The 22,940-nt window shown below is 38.3% G+C and overlaps 1 protein-coding gene across 4 annotated transcripts in view; it reads right to left on the minus strand.

The window, feature by feature from the left end:
- The window catches only part of asic2 (acid-sensing (proton-gated) ion channel 2), a 371,338-nt gene that overhangs the window by 114,568 nt on the left and 233,830 nt on the right, over positions 1–22,940 (minus strand). Inside the window, exon 1 of one of the 4 annotated variants that reach the window (XM_016679462.1) lies at positions 12,517–14,656. The exons of 2 other annotated variants lie outside the window; for them this stretch is intronic. In XM_016679462.1, the coding sequence (XP_016534948.1) occupies positions 12,517–13,209 (693 nt within the window). In that variant the 5' untranslated portion in view covers positions 13,210–14,656. Of the gene's footprint in view, positions 1–12,516; positions 14,657–22,940 lie in introns of those variants that run through there. One more of the 4 variants, XM_007567689.2, reaches the window with a different exon arrangement.

The raw sequence follows: 22,940 nt of genomic DNA on the forward strand, positions 1-22,940 counted from the left end.
ATACGCATTTTTAGTTCTTACATAGAAAGATTTATTGACAAACAGTTTAAATGAGCAACAAGGCTGAACTTTTCCATGTAAATTGTAGAAAATGTGCCTTTTTATGCATGCATCTGTGGGTTTAGCATGATCTGCATTGACCTGTGCTCTATATAAGCAGAGTTATGTTAAGCCTGCCAGGATGTGTTCATAACTAATGGCGTCCCTGGCTGCAATATGGGTATGTGTCTGTAAAAAGCGCGACAGAGAGTGAGAGCTTCAAAAACACTTTGATCTTCCCAGGTTTGACACCAATCTCTGCCAGTCTAGCAAGCTTCCTCTGCCGTATTTCTGCACAGCGTCTACTTTTACCCTTCTTCTTGTTTCCCCCTATTGCAGGAAGTTTCTATATTTACACGTTCTGTACAAATCTTCCCAAGAAACATCTTTCATATTTCCAACTGATTTAGTTTGTCTTTCATATTTTAGCAAAAATGCTATGATTTCTGTCAGCTTTTCCTTTAAGATATACATTTTCTCTGATTTTACTTCATTCTGTGTATCCTATCAGTTTCCAGCCAACACCGATGCAGAATACTGCAGCTGGAGAGGATGTTCTAGTAAGTCTCTGTGTTTTATGTTACCAATAAAAAACTGACAAAAGAAGTTTGGAGTAATGAGTTTGTGCAACATTTGCCAACAGAAGTAGAATGCAATGGGAGCAGATTGTTGGTAGGTTTTGAGCTTTATATTGGAATATTATTCCCTTTATCAACATTTTTCATACATGTTTGAATAATTGTTGAATAATCTGTGGCAGCCAGGTTCTCCAGACTAGCGGCAGCAACTATTAGCAAACAGCTGATGGAGCTGTGAGTCTGCTGAGCTAATCATGCAAACTACTTCTCAGTCTGAATATTATTCCGCTTGGAAACAAAATAATGGAAAGGCGTCATTGTGATGACATGCTGAATGTGGAGTGAAAGAGGACAAGCTTTTTAAAGAGACAGAAGCCAATTTCAAGGCGTCAAAATAAAATATATACAGCGTTTCCATAAGAAGTGGAGGTAATATAGGTACTTTGTCTGAACTATAAAATGGCACTATGTGCCTGGAAAATGTCCTCCTTTATGTTTCATAGCTTCAAGGGAGAGAGACCCTAAACAGCCAAAAATAAATGAGTCAGGTGAAAGAGTCTCATTGGTGGAAAAGTGCAAAGTCAAAGGATATTTACTATAAAGCTAATAATGTAAGCTCCCTCAGAAAGGCCTGAATATGTGAGCAAGAAAGTGAAGCCAATCCCTGCACTGAAGGAGCTGCTGTTACTTCTCAGACTCTGCAGACAGCTCATTTAGCTTTAAACACTTAATGTAAATCTAGCAAAATGTATCAGGCAGATAGCTAACTCAGCTAATGCATACAGTATGAGAGAGGAAGTACAGTCACGCACTGCTTTAAGTGGAAAAAAAAACTCAGATGAACGTATACGCCATCCGTTTAGACAAAATAAAGTAGTAAAATGGGATTAGTGAGTTTTCATTTGTGCTTTAAAAAGAAAATACAATGATCAAACACTTTTGCATGTAGTATCTCCATAAACTAAAGGTTGATTCTACTAATTTTATTTTTTACAGTAAAACAAAATGTACAGTATTTCTACAATCAAATCCTATTTAGATCAGTCCAGATTAAAATATTTCCAGGCATTTTCCACCTAAAGACGTTTTCTTTAGGTGGTGAAAAACATGTTTTCTCAACATTTAAGACAAGTTGTAGGTGGAAGAGATGTTGTCAAAGAGATGTGGAGATACTCAACAGAAAACAGAGGTAGGTTCAGAGGAATAAAGAGTCTTCAGCATGAAAATAAAAGCTCAGTCCAAGGTTATTTAAACATAAAGGCTGCTTGTGATCAATTTTGTGCAATACAACGTATATAATTCAGATGATTCAGAGATTGGGTAAAGGTTTTAAAGACGTTTAAGCTATTGAATTCATTATATATGCGAAAAAAGAAGCAAAGTAGAACAAAAAAAGTTAGACTAGAAATAAATATAATCAGAGAAAGCTCTGAGACGCTGTTTATTGGACCACTAAACTACAAAACCCCACAAAGATGGACTTTATGGAGGCTGTTAGGAAAGGAGCCGTTGCTCAAACGAAAACCTTGACTTTTAGATAACAGGCAGATAAAGCCCTGCTCACTAAAGATGTTTTTGCCGCTTAGGAACCAAAGAGTTCTCCAAAATAATGAAACAAATGTAAATAGGCAATGTACACTATGTATATTAATACTTATATTTGTAGTTTAACCGAAAAAATTCATTTCTGAACCTTTTTTGAACTGTGTTGAAGGAGTGGAGATGAGGATTAGGCTGTGTAGTATGAATATACTTTATCCTTTCTTCTCTACTCTAGAGAGGAAAATTGCAATATCTCACTTATAAAAAGGGCCAGCTGAACATCTAAAGCCTAATTTGCAATTTTCATCAAAACACACGAATGACCAGACTTGAACCTCAAATGGCAAATTTCTTACTTATAAAAACTATTTCATTTTACTTTTCCCCCTCCAACAAAGTGATGTAGATACCGAAAGTCACAAATCACATTTTAATCTAAATGAATATGCGTTTACATTCAACTCTGACTGGCTGCGCTGCGGTTCCAAGCTGCCACTGAGCCGTTTTAAAGAGAAAATCAAATATTTGTGAGCTGATTTTAAAGATTTACATATTCAGTGCGAGGGCTGCAAACCGAGCTGAGATGTTTATCTCTTTCCTCTCATCAGATTAAGTGCAACATTGCAACATCTCACGCTGTGTCACATAAAAAGCCAATCTTATTTGACATTCCTTTAGTTTGTCAGTGAGAAGATTCATTATTATTGGCGAAGACTGATTTTAAATTAAAATGACGGAAAGAAAAGCATGTCTGATTCGATGGTGTTTATTCTCAGATCAGCAGGCTCATGCGTATTTTATCCTTCATATTACTATTGTATACCGTGTCATGATTTAAATTTAATCATTGTTGTAGATTCACCAATATTCCTTTTGTGGAAATGTATCAGCTTCAGCTGGAAGAAACGTTGGGAATGCTCTGATAGCGACAAATACCCTCTTGGATTATAGCTCCGTTTTTCTCCAGATTCGTTTTAGGGGAGCTTACATTGTGGCAGAACAAGTACAGGAGGGAATCCCTCCATCTGAGTTCAGCATCCACAAGTCTAAATGTAAAACATCCATCTTTATTATTACTTGTGTGCGTGTGTTGCATTTCTATATGGCAGTCATGGCGACCAATACAATATTAGCAATAATAATAATAAAAGATATCTTACAAGTTGAGCAGAAAAGGCCAGTTTCTGGAAAGTTTGCTTTTAATTTTGGAAAAAATCAACTAAATAATTAATATACAGCTCAAAGCTGATGCAAACAAAGGAAGTTATTCATAATTTATTCAAATGATATGAGCAAGGATAAGACTAAACAGAAAGGAGAGACTGAGATGAGGACAAAGTGTTGTAATTTGTTCTTCATCTTCACACCATCTACCAACACATGGAAAAACACAAAAAATTACAAGATGTTACATTTTTAAATTATAACAATAAACTGAAAAACTGATACTTTTAATCTAAAAATTACAATCTTCCTGTGAACTTTTTCTCTTGAGTTTATATTTACTCTTTTTGACTTGCATAACCACCTCCTCGTTTCTCAGCTTCCATTAAAAAACAGATGATCATTATAGTATCAACAATTTAGTGAAAAAAAACATTTAAACATAACTACAAGAAATAACTTAAGATGGTGTACTAATTGAAAATATGCCATTTTTTTCCTTCAGTTAAGAGTGTCATCTTCCCACACAGCACTTACATTAAAACTCAAAGTTGTAGTAAAGTACTAATTGATAAGTTTGTTTGTTGAATTATTTATTTATTACACAAAATTACAGCAGAAACAAATTAGTTTTTTACTGTGTTTACATTTATTATCATACTTTCTTTGTCTCGTTTTAAACAAGTCCAAAAATGCTGGATTAACATAATAACTATAACGGTGATTCAAATATATATATATATTGTCTACACGAGTCATCCACCAGACCAAAACCTGCTCACAGAGGAACCACTTGACTGAAGAAGCAGAAGATTAGATGCGCCCTGCAAGGCAGAAAAGATTGAAGGAGGAAAGACAGAAATTTACTTTTCCCCCCCACTCCCTCACTTTATTCTTGTGGATTTTGAAATGAAAACTAGTGGTGCACAAAAGAGGTGATATCTGTCCGGACGAAAAAAATAGAATTTCAACCAGCAGGTCCATTTCCTGAGTGAAATTACAGCTGAGTTGGTTTCAAAAGGAGATAAAAAGAGGAAGAGTGAGAAGTAACGGCAGCTTCATTTTCCAGCTCACAGATGGTGCGGATGTCACCAGATCAGACATTGTTGCAGAGAAAGGCATGCCAGTATGGAAATAAGGGACCACAGTATAGCGAGATGGAAAAACAGCATGGAGGGGATTGTCAAAAACACATAAATCTGCATTTTATTTACCCAGTGCTTTTAAACCTGAGGTTTTCCTACAATTGGATTTAAACTGATGCCAAAGCACACTTTTCAAACCCTGATGGAGACAGGTTATGTACAGTCACACAGTTAGAGGAACTGAGACCAAATCTGAATTTTCTAAGTCAGTGTCGAACTCAAAATGTAGATTTTTTTTTTTAAAAAGAAGAATAAACATATTCTTCACTTCTTTCCAGTGAATTAGAGAAATAGGTAATTTTGATGTCTTTTACAGAGGTCTATTAAAAAATGCCAAAACAAACCAAAAACAACATTATTTATTTTATTATTGAGAGATATTCACCGAGTAAATGGCAGCTAACCAGAATCCGGTGACTTTCAGGTTGATCCACCCTGCAAACCCGAAAATCCGATATTTTTCTAATTCATGAACGCACCGTAATAAAGCACAGCTACACTGCTCTGACAACAATACTCTGCTGTGGAGGTAAAGCAAATATCAGAAAAGAAAAAAAATGAAGTCATAGGAAGCACATAAAAGCAAGTGATTTAAAAAAAGGTTGTATTTTCTGACACGTTGAGACGTGTCTGCAGTTCATTCAGGCTGCCAGAGTTTTAGATTTGAAGGACTGCAGGAAGGCTGGAAAGATAACAGCAAAGTTGATATTTTTTATCCTTTTGAGTGATTCTACAAGTATTTTAACTTTTTGCCTTCAGTGATGTTTTGACAGGACCACTACGAAACATTAATGTTTGCAGTTAGAAGAATCATGTGGACTAAAAATACTCAAATCTCTAAGGAGCATACATATTTTTCTGTTTTGGGTTAAATGTTTTCTTATAATAAACCAGAATCAACTTAAAACAATTAATCATAAGATAGTAAAACCAGTTTAAAATGTCAAACCTGTTACCCTTTTATCCGTTTTGAAAATATCACTGAAGTTTTACAGTGTGATGGTGCCTCTTCTAAGAGAAATAATTAACGTTGGCTCAGGCTGGAGGCTGTTCATAAATTCAAATGCTTTTATTCCTATGGCAAAATGAGATAACAAATGGCTACAAAGATCTGATTTTTGCTCCTCCCTTTTTACAGTGTAGAAATTTAACCCGGGCTGCACAGTGGTGCAGTTGGTAGAGCTGTTGCCTTGCAGCAAGAAGGTTCTGGGTTTGATTCCCGGCCCCGGTTTTTCTGCATGGAGTTTGCATGTTCTCCCTGTGCATGGTGGGTTTTCTCCGGGTGCTCCGGTTTCCTCCCACAGTCCAAAAACATGACTGTCAGGTTAATTGGCCTCTCCAAATTGCCCCTAGGTGTGTGTGTGTGTGTGTGTGTGTGTGTGCATGGTTGTGTGTCTCTGTGTTGCCCTGCGACAGACTGGCGACCTGTCCAGGGTGACCCAGCCTCTCGCCCAGAACGTTAGCTGGTGATAAGCACCAGCAAACCTCCCGACCCCACTAAGGGACAAGGATGTAAAGAAAATGGATGGATGGAAATTTAACATGTCTGAAATCTAAGATAATTTCCACAGGTTGGAAAAACTCCAGCTTCTATTAAACTAACTATAAAGCACTTCTTTTATAACACAATACCAGATCTTTCAAGTTAATCTAAATTACCTTGCCCTTGTATTCTTACAACATGATTAACACAAGTGAGCTTAAAATCCAATTATTTCCCTCATCTGAAAAATCTAACCAGAATTTAATACTTTCAATAAAAGCCAAAGCCAGATAAGACTTAATTTGTTGAGATATTTATAATTATGAAAACATGTGCAGAAGTTTCACACATTTTACAGTGTTACATTTTAACTTCACTTTATAAATACAAACATCACTGTATAAAATGTAATAAGAACATAAAATGTCCATTTCCAATTTCAAATGGCTGAGATGAAGTGGTTAATTGCAACCAACAAGGCCACCAACAGATCCAGCAGCCAGCTCAGGTATTCTGCTGCAATGCTGAAAAAGCATAGTAGAAGAGAACAAGGTGCTGCCAATACAACATTTTTTATTCTCAGAGTATACAAGCAAAATTCCTTTTTTGCCAAGTGATGCAAATATAAATACAGTTTGTTTGGACGTCTATTCTACATTTCCGTTGTTGGGACAAACACTGAAACGTAACAAAATCAACTTCAGTAAAATCAAAGAGCCATTTGGAAGGATAACTGAGAAGCCAGCTGACCAGAATAAATAGGAAGTTGTTAACATTGCCTGATATGGGAAAATCATACTGCGATATTTCACAAAGCGGGAACTTGAACTAGCTTTTGAACCTTTAACGCAACCTTGATCCCAAAATGTCGTAAAATTAACACGTAGCCTTCTGTGGTGCAACACAATGCAACTCAACAGAAGCTCCCTGCAATAATCATACATCACCTTTGTTTTGTTGACCTTGTCTGAGAGTTGTTGATGCAACTCTTGGGTAATCTATGAATTTTCAGTGCATTTCTCTGTGCTAAAGGCTGTTTCTTATATTAGTTCCATTAGCATCTAAAAATCTGAGCTCAACACTCAATACGAAGAAACCAGTGGGTGGCTTTTGCCCGGAGGTCCTCAGAGCGAATGTTTTTATTTATTTCTGGGTTTTGTGCATATATTTAAAGTAAAGCAAGTTTGTACGCAATAAAAAGTAGCAAAGCGTGAGATTTGAGGTCAAGCAAAGCATTTATACGCGTTTCTTGAAGTTGCAATCAACACCTCTGCCTTTACTCGCTCTGTGTCTTATATAAATACTTGGCACTGTTTTGTTTGTTTTCTTCACTGTAAAACAAAACTCATAATTTAAGTCTTGGACACTGACTACAGAGTTCAACAGTAATATTAAGGGAAAAGAACAACATGTAACATTTTATGTTGTTATGGTTTGTTTTATGCAGCAACACAGCCTCATCAGTCTTAGTGTAGAATAATTGCATCTGCATTTGGGACTTGATTTAAAATAAGAAGTCCAGGTGAGTATTCTCAGTGGCCTTGGGTGTGACCGAGGCAGTGATGGAGAGCGATGTAGTCATTCAAATTAAAACAGAAGGCCTGTTCCTGCTTCAGATGGGGAACGTTGGAGCAAATAAAACAAACCAGATGAGCTTCAGTGAAATTGGATCAGGAGTGATGGTAATGGCTGGCTTGGGACGACCTGTAGTTGATGAGATTGCTTTGGTTGGAGCTACAGCTTCCATCTGACAACCACTCTTGTTCTTCTCTTTCAGTACAAATCAATAGCTTACGGTGTTGCTTCTATAATCCTACCGAAAAGGTCAGAGCCCCTCATTATTACCAGGATGTGCTTAAATCTCAATCACAGGCCCCTTTGCACTCAGCAGGGATAGATCAGGCTTTTAGGGCTGCTTTACAATAAGCTTCAGTCAATCTGTTCATTTAGTCTGTGCTCACTAAACAAAGTTAGTCAACAGAAGGTTCCAAAGCACTGGAAGCAAAATGACGGACAGCAAGCCTGAAAAACTACTGACTGAACAACATCGTTCTGTTAAATCCTAAAATAGTAAATAGTCTATAATCATAGCTTGGATGTCGATGCTTGGTTTATTTGTTCTGAACAAGCCTTTATTAATTCACATTGAATAAAGGCTGCTAAACCAAATCAAGGAGGAATTTCTAGAGCAATGTTTTCCTAAAGCAGAGAAAGTGAAAATGTGTGATATTCATAGAAGAGACGGCTGTCCTTCTACTCTATACCAGATGTTTCATTCAGTATTTTTGTAAAAACTCTGCAGCTACAGACTCTCATGGATTCCAATCAAAGGTACAACAACATCAATGTTCTCCCAGAAGGTGGAAATATACAAACAAATCATCAAGTTTCATAGGAAATGTTCTTATACAGTTCCGGCTAAGGATTTTCTTTTATAGGAGCTGCAGGAGGGAGAATTGACAGCAGTGTTGATTTGAAGCAAGATGGTTTACCTCTGTATGTGGTCTCTGTTAATTGTATCAATGCGCTCTTAGTGTGTGCATGCATAATTGTCCTGCATGTCTGTTATAGACTGGCATCCTATCCAGGTTCTCTCGCTCAATGACTTCTAGATATAGGCTCCAGCTCCCCTACAGTCCTCCAAGTTAAGCAGCTATAGGCGGTGGATGGATTGACAGGCTGACAGTTACTTTTACATCCTTTTCTCCCAGTCGTTGACTTCTTCCACTTACTTTTGGAGCAAAATCAGGATGTGAAAGACGTGTAAAACCCATAAAAACTGCTTCACTGCTATTGTGGTTTCTAGAAAGTAACATTGGCCCTTATTGGGTCACTGTTCAACAAGTGTCAGAAAAACACAAAAGACACAATAGATTCAAAATGTGTTGAACAGTGGTGAGTTCAAGGCTTTAGAGAGTCTAGACCACATTTGATCATACGTAATTAAAAATGTAAAATCTTAAGCAAATCGGAACTGGATGAGTATAAACTGAACAGAAAATCTTTAAAACACCAAATACACCATGACACACACAGTGGACACCATCTTGGCATCTACACTCTTCTATGCCAATCCAGGCAAAGGTTCCTGGATTGGCAGCTTTGCAAATACCAGCCAATAGGATGCAAAATAGCATTGCATCCTCATACTTCAGCTCCTCAAGTTGCAATTTCTTTCAAACATTATAGATATGTCCTTTGTAAAAATCTTTGCATAGGCAAGCTTTCTGCAAATAACTTCAAGTTGCATTCCAGAGAAAAGTGCTGGGTAAATCAATAATTAGGTAGGGATCGTCTGTGATCTACTGATATAAGTAAGCCCCTTGAATATTGCTAAAACCTTGTGAACTGCCTAGCAAGCTGGACATATCGTTACACCCAAAACATGAAGTTTAGCCAGTCTGATTAAATACAGTATAAATAGCAGGAAAAAGACAAAATTGTAAACTCTCAATGCCAAACTCTTTAAGACTCTTTTGCAGCAACTGAGTCGCTGCGGTTATGAGATTTTTATGAACACAGAGCTGATGCATCACAGTAGCAAGGCACTCCCCGCCTAAGGTCTGATTAGGTGCTGCTCCCTAACCCATAGCAGTTGTTAATTTGTCATTCTGGTGCAGTTATGTTCTAGATGGAGCTCTGGGAAACGGGGTGGAGATGTGTATCTTCTTCACGTACAGAGGCTCAGCCTGCTAAGGTGCCATTTACGTTAATTGCGGAAGGCAAGAACGGTTTGCCTTGCTCTTCCTTTTCTGTCATTCGCTGCTGATGGGCCTCGCCGAGGGACAGCTAAGGGTACATCACTACTGGATATGTGGAGGAAAATAGACCATCATAAACTACATCACAGGCTTAATAGATTTATTGATCAGACGGACAAGCTCTCTATGATACAGTGGAATCGGCACATGATACCCCGCAGCTCAAGGGGCTGTCCAGAGTTATGGGTCCTATTTGTATTCCCAGCCAGACACCTTTTCCTCCATGTCATCTCAAGTTTCCAACCTGTAGACATCTGTCTTTCTTCTTCTCCCCTGAAACTACTCGTTGCTTGACAGTTCAAAGCATTCTCTGGACTTTAAAGCTGGTGATAACCAAATCCAATCAAAACTAGATTTCACACTCACCTTCGATCACGTCATACAAATTTACACACAATTTAAGCCCTCTCATGTTTATCTCCGTCCTTGCCTTTGCACCTGTGTTCTCGGTATCTCATTTAATGTGGCTGTTGCTTCTGTTCTGGTCTCGGGGTGACAGTGATACCAAAGGGGCCTCGGGGAGTCGTTGCTGACTTGCAGCAGGAGGATAATGAGAGTAATGAAACCACCGAGGCCGTATTAACAGCAGAAGACCCAGTTTTAACGTAAAAACAAGGCGAGAAAGAAAGGAGGACTGATAACTCAATGTTGCTCTATTTAGCACAGAAAACCTGACTACCTGTAATAAACTGACAGAAACGTGTGCTTAAGATGGAAATCTATCTCATAACACCTTGTCTATTTGTTCATTTAGTAAGGCAGCTTCAGCAGAATTGACCCAAATGTTTTCACCAGTTTTGCAGATATTTTTGAAGAGACCAATTACATTTTCAAGTTTGCACAGCGGTTGCCCTCAGCAAACATTATCTCCATCAGCAGCTTGATCCACCCGTAGCAGTGTTCACACATATCAGACGTGGAAATTCATTCAGGCAGGAGAAACTCGTTGCAGTCCCACACTCAACACGTACAGCTCACATTCATAGCACATCAGGGAAAAAAAAGACTTCAAAAAAGAAATGAATCTTTGCATCAGGATCCACTTGACTGAGTGTTTTACCTCAACAGAGTGAACCAAAAAAAGAGGACAAAACAAAACAACACCTTTCTGATGCAGCAATAAAACCAACATCTGGTTTTAGTGGATGGGAGGAAAATCTCTACCCTGCACTGTGAAATTATCTGTTTTCTTTCACCTGACAGTCTTGTTGTGTTTCTGTTATGGGAAAAAAAAAGACCAAGAGGGCAGGTAGATCAGGACCTCCCACTTGAGCTGGACAAACAAATAGAAAACAAGCAGCTTCAAGTAATCACAACCCCCCCATCAACAAACACTGAACAGAGACTGATAGTAGCATTGTACTGAGTTTGGATTGAAAGGATAACACAATTTTAGAGTTTGACTGAGTGCTGTGAGAAATGTCACACTGCTTTCACATGGCATTAGGACCTTTTGTTTTGAACACACAGATACACACAGGATAGTTCAAGACTAATCATACAAGTTTTGAAAACACTATTCAATGTTGCTGAAATATAGTGTTTGCTTTGGGCAATTAAAAAAGATAGTTTAATTGTCTTAATTCATGTAGATGCTCTGAATCATTTGAGTTTGAGCTGCACACTAAACTGTTGCATCAGGCTGTATGCCCTGGGGAGTTTATTCATTGCTAGTAATGTTATATACCCAATTCACTTATTGATGTATGTTAATTAAAGTGCATCGTCCATTTTTATGAATAATTTACAAAAATTAAACATTTATAGTGAAACAAACTCCACAAAGTGAAATAAAGCAGAGTAATAACTTCAGAATTAAGAAACAAAACATTTAGAGAAATTTATGTGAACACTACAGCTTAATTTTACTCTGCAATGTTGTGCTGAGCATGTCCTAAACTATCCTTTTAAAAGAAGAAGAAAAATAAGAAAACATGTTGAGGTAAATACGAGTCACGCTAGTTTGCATACAGCAGCAAAACTCTTACTTGTAAGTACTGACCTCCTTGGACGATGCACAGTTGGCTCCACAAGAGTTTATCAAAAGTTGATTTTGTCATTTGATAGAACGAAAGGCACTGCTCTTCTCTACGTCATGTGACCTCTTAGTGTTTTGCATGGATCGTATGGTGCAGATGTTTGTAGCTCCCGAGAAACCGGATGAAACAACTGTCACCAAATCTTGTGATGATCAAAGCAAAGTTACAAGTTTACAAAGTAGTCCATACTTAACTGGGAACCCACAAAAGAATATACATGTCAATTATCAACAAGGCTAATAAAACCAAAAGCAAACATGCACAAGTACTCCTTCAAAGGGATTGTGATAAAAATGGCAAGACTTCAGCTCAAGCGAGATGTGACTTAATTGAAGACAACTGAAATAAAACCAACCATGCAGATGAGAGAACTGTAAAGAAGCATGCCAAATGAGGAAGAGTGGGCACAAAAACCTACAAACTTACAGCAATAATATATGAACATGGCAATTTTGGCTTATGATGGTTTACACTGAAGAAATAAGGAGAAATCAACTCATAACGTCACTGTCAAATCCTTTTTCAGCTTTCTTGTTGTCCAGAGGATGCTTTCATGGCTAAATAAAACAATGTCCTTTTAAACAATAATGGCATCATCCTTTCTGCATTTTCATCAGTGTAACTTTCACATCCAAATGAGTTTTAAGTTAAGATAATAAAGTTTTACTTTTCAAGTAGCTGAAGGGAAAAGGGGGTAAACCTTCGTGTAAACTTTAAAGTTTTCAGATATTTTCCAGAAAATGCAAAACTCAAAGTTGGACTTACGGAGGAGAAGTTGTGCGCTCCACAGGGCTCTCCCTTGTATTTGCATGACAGAAGCATTTCATCCAGCTGGTGGCTCAGTCTGTCCATAAACTCCAGGTTGGTTCCCTCAAAGTTTCTGGGTGGCAGAAAGAGCCTGAAGTCTGAGAGTTTCCTGAACCAGGCCAGATGGTCCTCCTGCATCAAGTCCAGAACCATAGGTCTTACTGTCCGGTTAGCCAGCAGCAAGCCAAGCCAGTGGCCAGCAAAGTACAGGTCGCTCTTTGTGAGTTTGTAGAGGCGAATTGGGTTGTTGTTGCAAATAGTGACAGCAGGAAAGGCAAGTTCTTTGGCCCATTCGGTGTGGACCCGTGTGTACGTGGGAAAGGACAGCCAAAGGAGGAGTCGGTTAGAGGACCAGGATAACAGCAACCCTAGGGAGGTGCAGAGGGCCAGCAGCCAGAACGCCCGGCGGCCAACAGAACCTCCAGGGACACAAACATGCCGCAGGCCGTGTAGACGTGTCCTTGACAACAGAGTGGATGTGACCTGAGCCAGAGTTGGCTTCGTGAGACGTCGCTTGCGAGCCCTTCTGATCATGGCTGGGGAACCCCTCCGGAGACAGTGCCCCTGCAGGGCCATCGCTGCCCACAACGCTCCTACAACCGCAGGAGAGGCGTCATTTCCTGGCCAGGCCTCAGGGACAGGGGCCAACATGTAGCTCCAGGAGAAATCCACTATACAGCCTTTATCTATCCATGCACTCAATCACAGCATTATTGTGTGTACATCAAAAAGTACTCAGATTGTTGTGTGGTTTAACGTTGCCCATCACATAGCAGCAGCAGCAGCAGCTACTTGTTGGTCCTCATTCCTAGTCTCAGTCTGAAAATTGCTCCAATCATTCAACTCAGCAGGGGAAGAAGAGACAAACCAGAGAGGCAAATGTGCTCTAAGCAAGGTGTCTTCTACATGAGCGAGTCCAGCATCCATGGCAGTTAGTGTGACAGTGAACAAGAGACGATAAGACAGAGAGAGCAAAGGGAAGAAAAAGATGAAGAAGAGACAGAGAAAGAAGGGAGCAGAATAAAAATACCAAAGGCTAAGCAGGAAAGACAAAAACAAATGTGGGAAGGGAAGATAATTAAAATAATGAGATGACAGGGGTGATGGATTGGTTGGTGTGGTTGTGTTGGTCCTAGCAGAGATTTTCTTGTTCCATCTTTTCCCTACTTTGTGGAGTTGTAGCTTAGTGCTCCAAAGCCCATCAGGCTTTCAGACATGTACAGTCAGAGATTATTATCAATCTTTTCCTGGAATCAGTACAAGCTCTAATACAAAAAAGATATTTAAAGCTTGTTTGCTGTCAGTCTCTCTGTGCATTCTCACATTAGATGCGCCGACTCCTCTCCTCATGCTCAGCTTTGGCCGGTTTTATTAGCTTCTTCAGGGATCCTTCAAGTAGTTTTTGATCTGCTTCTCAACCGCATCGTCACAGTTGGAAACCCACAACATGCTTTCACATTTAAAAGAGGGCATTCATGCATATTCACAGACATGCACAGAGGTTTTCTACAGAAAATCTGAGCGAGGCTAATCCACTCAGTGACACTGATCTCAACATCTCTCACCGCCTTTTCTCCGTCTCCTGGTCTCTTCCTCCATAGTTTTTCTCCGCGACTTAGACAGTGCATCTCTCATGTTAGTATTCCTGTCATGTCCTCGATCCTCTTTCTAAAAATAATCTCTTCAAATCAAATCTATCAACTTGCCCTCATGCTCCTCCTCCTCCTCTGTTGTGTCAGGCAAGCCTTTAGTCAGGTTCACTCTCCTCCTCTTTTCGTACTCCTTCTTTCCCACTTTGCACACACACACTGGCTTCTCCCTCCGTCAGGAAAGGCTCCTTCGTGCGCTTTCCTCAGTCTGGGTCCTTGTCTGATTTTACCAGCGTTCTCCTTCTCCCTGCTCTGAATGACTTCTCTCTCCTCTGTGATCACTCTGTTTATCCCGCCTCCCTCTCTCTCCTGTGGTTTCCTCCAGTTTACAGGCAGCTTTTCCTCCCTGTGTCACCTCTTCTCCTCCTCTGCCTGCGCCACAGCTCTGTCCACGCTGCCGGTGAGTCCGTCACTGATGAGAGCGCCTGTCTCTCTCTGTGCTAACTTGTGCCGTCCTTCGCCCCCCTCTGTTTGCCTGCTGCTGCTGCTGCTAAGCAGCCACAGAACGAAAAGCGGCAGGCGTTTGCATGCAGCGCACATCAATAAAATTTTGTGCTTTCAGTATATTAAAAATCTATTTTTTCCAAGTGTGGAGATTGAACATTGATTTTGAAACCAGTTTTAAAACTAAAACTAAAAGAAGCAGAATGTGCAGCGGCTACTCACCTGCATCGACTAGGGGTCAGCTAACCATCTCATAAAGATGCAGACCCAGAACTCATTGATGGTTATCCTCTAAATGCGTTGGTGTCCTCTAGAAATAGCTAAACAGTGTCATTGATAAAGGTGACCAAATATCAGAAATGAAGGCAATCAACCTAAAATAACATTGTTAACAAATTAGGTCACATAAGAGCTGAATATCAAAAACTAAAAAGGGGAGAAAAAAAACAATAACAAAAATATTCTGGGTGAGAAATGGTAGTGTTTTTCTTGTCATACTGACCACTTGAAGCACTTCACACAAGAGAGACATTCAGTCAATCGCTCTAACAAACACACTCATCCACAGACCTATACACTTACAGTAGTCGATAAGTGTCATGCCCAGGGGCACAGCTAAATGTGGCACAGTGAGGCTGGAACTCAACCAACAGGCTGTGTAGTGATAAAGAGATGGAAGTTACCCAAAGAACTGCCAGGTCATCCTAAAATTAAAAAAGATTGACACAGAACATCGAGACCCGAGTACTTATTTACCAAATTTGAATCAGTGTATGACATTTGTAAAGGATAGAATCAGAGTATCTCTCAGGGTTTAAATGATCAAAACAGATGCAGCACAATGTGTCACCTTTCCTCTTTTGTACTGTTTTCATAAAAGATAATTGGGTCCCTGGATATCTTAAAATACTGCACATTTTTTATTGCAGTAAATGTGCAGTATTCTTTTCTATATTTTTTTTAAAGTGAGCAGAGCAAGCAGTTTCTTTTTTTGTGTTTTTGTGCTATTTTGTAAATACACAAAAAATGGAATATGATTTCAATTATTTGTCATCACTTGGTGTTAATTCAAAATCTACATTCTACGCTCATTGGCTTCAAATTCCTCCAGGCAAAACAGCCAAATTCTCCTCAAACCCAAACCATGTGCATAAATGTTTTGGAGTGGTGCAAAAAAAGATAGTTTTTGATTCTTTCATTATGCTAGAATTTGCATCAAACCATACCTACTATAATTTAGTTAAATGTATATAAGCAACTGGAATATGGTTGTTTTTACTTCATGTTTCCCAGGGGAAAACTATATCCTTATTGCAATTTAAATAATTGTTATATTTTGTTCAGTCAAGTCAAAGCAGCAAAAATGTTTTTCGATATTCAGCATAGTTTCCACGGCAACACACACACACACAAAAGCTTTTAGATTTACTTTCTGTGGAGTCAAAATTATGCACTCTGCATTTTCACATATACATATTTCTAACAACTGATATTTAGAATTGCAAATATTCCATAATGTAAAAGTTTAAGCGGTTGGAAACATTATGAAGTATGAGCAACGGATGGTTCAATTAAAGAGAAGTACATATTATTGAAAATGTTCAGCGTTAAATTAAAACAGCATTAGCAGTTGGACTCTGGCTTCGCTTTTACATTTCAGTTCTCATCAAGAGCCGACTTTCAGTACAATTGTCTTCAGCTTTAATGGGTCTCCAAATACTACACTAGCTAACAGGAAATAGCTGTTCAATACTGAGAAGGAAAATAGACATCGATACAAATCACCATTAAGCTTCAGAGCCAACTCTCTGAGCTCTTGATCATCCAGCAAGGCAATGCATTGCTTTGGACATTTTGAGGTATCACTCATTAGCATTCAGCAGTCTTCTGCCTATTACTGAGAGCATTTCATCTCCCAGTGTGATTGAAATATACATTTTCATTATTTTTTACATCTGTTAATTAAACACCCTCAGGCTCGTCTATCTTCACATTTTTCAGACTTCTGTTTGTTAAAGTTTCCAATTTATTTAACTTCATGTTTTTTCATCACATCGTGTGGCAAGTTTGTGCTTCCAGCAATATTCAAAACAGGAGATCAAAGGCCAAACCTGCTGCAGCAACAGTCAAATGTGCAGTCCTGACATTATTTTGACAAAAACCTAAATTGCTCCTAAAGGTCTAAGGATGAGTGTTCTGCAGCAATGTGTAACTCTCTTTAAACACATTGCTGAGCAGAAATATCTAAAACATAACTTGAGCTCCGCCCCCAAGAAACCCTCCACATAATTTAAAGAAACCTTTCATGAACCTTACAGCTTCCTTCAAAATAAGAAATTATCATAAACATGCACAGATATTGCCTCATAACCAAGGAGCTCAACCAGAACTTTGAAAAATAGTAAAATACTTTCATGCATAATTCATGTCAGGTCAAACACAAAACAGAAATGCAGAACTGGGATGTGAAATGCATGCACATACTATTAATTCCTCCAGCAATTACTACGTGGAATACACACACAAAAACAGACTCATACTGCCTAAAGCGAGATTCAGAGGCATCCTTCCAGAGCCTGGATCCACAGGCTGAATAATTAGCTTAGAGCCATAAAGACGGTTTCTCAGTCCAACTGAGCAGCCAGAGTAAAGAACACCTCAAAGGCTGAACGTATTCAATTTACAATCTGTAAGCATGTGGGAAATCACACATTAATTAGGGATATAGTCAACCCAAGCGTCTGATGCAATTACACATCGCCCTCTAACCGCAGAGCCATGACATTTATATTCATATACATTTCCTTCCTTCCTTCTCCCAGATCAAATGAGACACTGGAGTAAAATGCTTGTGAGTGATATACAAACCCCAATCAAACATTAACAGAGTCACGCTAATGAGGTGGAGAGTATTTTGGAGAAGGCTGGGTTAAAAATGCTTAACAATGGCGGCTGTGCAAAGCTCCATGCATGTGTACGAGGAAGGCAGAATTTGTGGATGATTAATAAGGATACGAGTTTCATGCTGACCTCGGTGAACGCTCAGGTGAGCCCGAGTCGGTGGCAAGCGCATGAAAAATGAGGGAGGCGAATAAAACTGTAAATCTCGTGGCAATCTTCCATCCATCAAGCTTGTTCTAAGTGTAAGTTATGTCAGGCAAATTGCAAACATCAACTGGCTGTTTCTGCTTCCCGATCTTTAGAAACTAATTGTCAGCACCGTCGGATAGAAAGCTCACAATTATTGGTATCTTCAAAGTCTATTTCTGGAGGTTGGTATAAAATAAAAATCTATGCTCCAGCATGATAAATTGAAAAGGTTAATAACGGCTCTTCACGTACCTGTAACATGTAACTAATGTGACTCAGAGCCACTATAAGAAACCTTCCTTGTAAAATGACAACGGGGGTTTTGTTTGAGCTCGTCCCATCTTATTCCAGTCGCTGCTGCAGATAATAACATGTTGAGCTTGGTGAGCTTTTGTCACCAGAACATTGCTGTCATTAACAAATTATGCATGGGTGGATTCATCAAAGCATTTCAATATTTCTGAACACTGGAAAAAAACAGTGTCAGTGCTGATCAGTGTTGTTGAGTCCTCTGTATTTAACCTTAAACTGATTAGCGGGCTGTGCATTAACATAAAGAATGTCTTTGAAGCAGCTGATGTAAGCATATCTGTCCTGCTGCATTTTTCTCCACTAGATGATGGTGTCCTTGGTTTATTGTTGCAGCGTCTACTGTAATCCATAAGTGTCATGTTGAACTGTATCTCTATTAAATCTCTACAAGATACTTGTACATTGCAAGTCCTCCTTCTGGGATTTCTTTTCTAAATGAAAAATTGTGTTTGTATTCAGTTTAACATTCTTCAATATGTTCTCTACCTTACTATGGATGTGCTTCTGGATGTAATAATGTTAGACAACTGGGTAATTTACTCAAAAAAAAAAATACCAAAACATGTTTACACTAAGTTATAAAGTCTAGTTGGATTATCAGACTTATTCTGTATGTGCCATTAAAAAACAGCAAAATAAATGTGAAATATTTGACTGCAAATGTCTTCTCTGTACCAAGACTGGGTTTCTCCAGTTGTAGCCAACATAGTAAACCAATGAACCACTAAACCATGACTTGACTCATCAATATGTTTTCATTTAACATAAACAATATACTTGACAATGCAACACAATACAGTGATGATGGGCTGAAGGTGGAGTGTCAGAAAGAATAGGAGCTTCTTAAAGAGACAGAGGCACCAAATTGCAAAGTCAAATATCATTTGTGTTTGATATATATAGCATATATAGCACTTAAGTTAACAGATATTTGATTGTGCTATAAAATGACACCAAGGGTCTGGAAAATTAAAAATACCCAAACTTTAACTCTAATCCTGTTGCCTTATGCTCAGGACCAAAAGAACAAAGAGTGACTAAACTGACAAAAAAAAAAAGTGTTTTCACAGGATTATCAAATCCCATCTTCATAGCAAAGCAAAGTGGCATCAGTTCAAGTTCATGTGGAAGACACTCGTTTTTGCATATTGCCTCAGGCAGTAAACCTTGGCGCTGCTGCCAAAAAACACTTCTGCTTTCATGGTGAAGTTCTGAATACTCAAACAGTGAATAACAAGAACCATACATGGCAAGTTTACTCGTCTAGCTGTCTGTTCTGTCAGGGCAGGAGGTGAAGCGCAACCAAAGAAATTACAAGAAAATGCCTCTGCAGGTAAGAAATGAACATTTTACTTGGTTGGAGATGCCCAGATGAGCTGTAATTTTATCTGTCAGGCACAGAGGGGAAACGCATTCACCGAGTTAACAAGAAACCACTGAAAACTGTCATGCACATATTTATTCCATGAGTTGTTTTAATAACAGCAGGTGAATTGAGATAGTAACAGTTTGCACTGCAGATGATCTCAGCAAATATCAAAGCTTATAGCCTTTACATAGCAGTGGCTGAGTGCCAGTTTACTTCAGACTAAACAACTAATCAATGGCACAACTTAAAAAAGACACATATACTAACCGAATGCTATTATGATAAAAGTAACGCCAAAATGCATAGCAGTCTTTCATGAAAGATGTTTTCCCTTACAGATTTTTGTGTTGTTGTTAAGGAGGATCCTTAACTTCAGATGAAAATGACAAAATATGATCAAAATACTTCAAATCCAAACCTGCTACTCTGCAGCGGCACAAACCTGAGCAATCTGAAACAAACGATGTCAATCTTTGGTGTCATAGCAAAGTTAAAATTAAATATAAAACACAATTCAACTAAAAACAAAAGTCAAATGATGCTTAAAAAAGCATGCAGATTATTCTCTGATGGACAGAACTGTTCTAGTAAGGATAAAGCATAAAAAAGGAAAGCCAAAAATTCATGGTTCATCAAAATTCCTGCCCTCAAGGTAGCAGTGGAAATAATCTCCCTCCAGACTTAAACTTAGAGGTGAGGAGGAGGTACTGTGGCAAAAAAGTAGTCAGACAGTAAAAAAATAACCTTGCTTTTTTTGGGACAAAAAATGAAGCCATGAGGTGTGACACTTGTGTCCCCAAAGTCTGATGGGACAGAAGCTTTGCAAATGGATGGTGAGCAAAAGATTTAAACACTTAAAAATAGTCATAATTTGGTTTTAGAAATGAAAATGCAGCTCAACTTACCAGCACCAGAGACAAAGACATTGAAGTCAGTAGATGAGAGATAAACTGTAGAAGATGCATCATTTAGAAAAGCATGTACATCAGAAATAACTTTAAAAAGAGCATCTAAAATGATTAAATGTCATTAGATAACTTTGTAATGGTTTCAAATATTTTATTCTGCCTGCTGTCAGTATATTAACCACACCTAGATTTCCTGACAATATAATCAGGATTTAATCCTAGTTAAGGTAAATTCAAGTCAATTGCTAGACGAAGAAAAAGTGAAAGATTATTATCTGCTTTTATACCTAGAAATGTGTTTGTGTTTTTCTAAGTAAATGACAAAAGAAAAATAATTATAATTTTGAATACTATTAATTTCTCATAACTCAGTGGATGGCCTCCAAACAGATTAACTGAAATCAAAATGTGAGCTAAATAAACCTTCCTCTACTGAACTCTGCCGTATTATCTGTGCTATGGGTCAAGTTTGGGGCTTGTTCACTGAAAAAGTTAGAAATGAAAACCAACAGATCAAAAGATCTGTGTCAAAACAAACAGGAAAACTGGCATTAAAAATAACATAAGCTGTGATTCTACAAAAAAATGGCAGAGAAAAGCAATCCTATGTGACTTACAAAATAAAATTAGTAGTTAAACTATTAAAACTCACAATATGTTAGTTGATAAACAATTTGTAATAAAGTTGTCGACCACCAATGAGCTTTTTATGCTTCTGCAGTCAAAGGTAATAATTCAATTTGTGTGGGGGGAAAAAGCAATGCAATTACATTATAAGCTAACAAAAAAAAGTGCTGCATTGTTTATGCAGTTGTATTCCCATCTCTATGATGATACCATCAGCTCTTGTTACACTAATAGTCCTCCCCAGCTGACACTACCTACATGCAGTCTGACAGTTCGGCAGTCGTCCAGCTGCACTCTGCACACACATTCCTGCCCTTTACAGCTCCCACTGGGTGTCCGCTCGCTCTTTAAATCTTTCTGTCAGCAGACCTAAAATGCTCTGCCAAAATACCTGCTTCATATTTACAATCAGGAACAAATTGCTTTCTTAAAGTGGTTCTCAGACTGTTTATAACTAGAACTAGCTCAGTAAAAGGCTGGTACTCCAAGTGCCACCATGTTGTACCGTCTCTCTGCAGGACTTCACTCAACTTCTTCCAGTCAGATGAAAATAAAAAATATACACTGTTTGTCAAAACGTGTGTTTCATTTTACTTCAGAAGTTGGAATTTTCCAGCTTGTCTGTGGACAATAAAACAGAAAGGTCTTTAGAAATATGAATCCAAAGTGGAAACTTGGCGGTTTCTACCTGATCCTGACCTTAAAATTTAATGTGGCTGCAGTAAAAATTATTTGGCACTTCTTACAATTTGTGTCTAATTGAATCTTTCACATGCAGTTAGATAAAATCTTAATCATCAATTATGTAGCACTTTATGGGGTGCTCTGTGGAGTAGAAGTAAAGTGATCGGGGAGCGCCCAGCCTAGGTTGGATTCCTGACCTTTAGCATGTCTTCACTCCTTCTCTGTCTGCCCATCAGCTCTAGTGTAACAAGAGCTGATGGTCTCTCAGTTTCTCAATCCTGGTCCTGATGGACCACTGCCCTCCATGTTTTGGGTGTTTCCCTTCTCTCTCACACCTGGCCTGAACAAATGGGTGATTAACAGGCTTCTGCAGCACTTGATGGCATGCAGGAGCTAATGCTATCATTTGAATCAGGTGTGTTGGAGCAGAGGCACATCTAAAATATGCAGGGCAGGAATGAGGAACACTGCTTCAGCTCATACTCTGAGAGCTAAACATTTTCTGAACTCATTTTCTCTTTCAATAATTTCTGTTTTAAGTAAAGATCATTATGTTTTGGCAGGAATTTAACTCCGTAGAATACTCAATTTGCTTTTAGCCTGCAAATAATTAGTAGATTTCTAAACTACCAGAAACAGAAAGGTGGATGCATCTAAAATTACATACAGACAAATGGTTATAGACACTGATTATTCTAATGGGTCTAAAGTAAAAAGTACTAAAGAAGCTTCTTGGTGTATTATAATTTTTGGTCATTGATTGTATTTCGTCTTGCTAAAGAAGAGATAAAATATAATCATTGTTTGACCCATTTAAAAATGTTTAAAAATATGTATCTTGGTGGAAATATGGCTAAATTTGTTTCAAAAGGAAAAGTTAAGTAAACATCTAAAACACACATTCTTGAATACATCCCCATATTTACCTAAATTTAAAAGGAATACATGCACTCAAGTAAGATGAGCCACTGAACATGAGGCCACTTTCAAAACACTTAAGCACAGCTGGCATTTCACTCAACTAATCAGCCACACCATGAGCATTTAGATTTTATGCTAATTTACAAAATAAGACCTTTAAAATACCATTTTTCTTTTACATTCATTTTGATTTTTCAGAGTCATCTTGTTTCAGAGTTTATAAACTTAAACCTTGTCTTGTGAGGTGTTTTCACCTGACAGAACCGAATATAATTGGACGTATTTATTAACCCTTATTCACTTTTGATCCTCAGATGAAAAAAGTTATTACATTTTTTGACACCCTGCCATCAGGAAAACTCCAATCTTATTAACTCC

Source organism: Poecilia formosa, unplaced genomic scaffold, assembly GCF_000485575.1.
Source record: "Poecilia formosa unplaced genomic scaffold, Poecilia_formosa-5.1.2 Scaffold212, whole genome shotgun sequence".
Classification (NCBI taxonomy): domain Eukaryota; kingdom Metazoa; phylum Chordata; class Actinopteri; order Cyprinodontiformes; family Poeciliidae; genus Poecilia; species Poecilia formosa.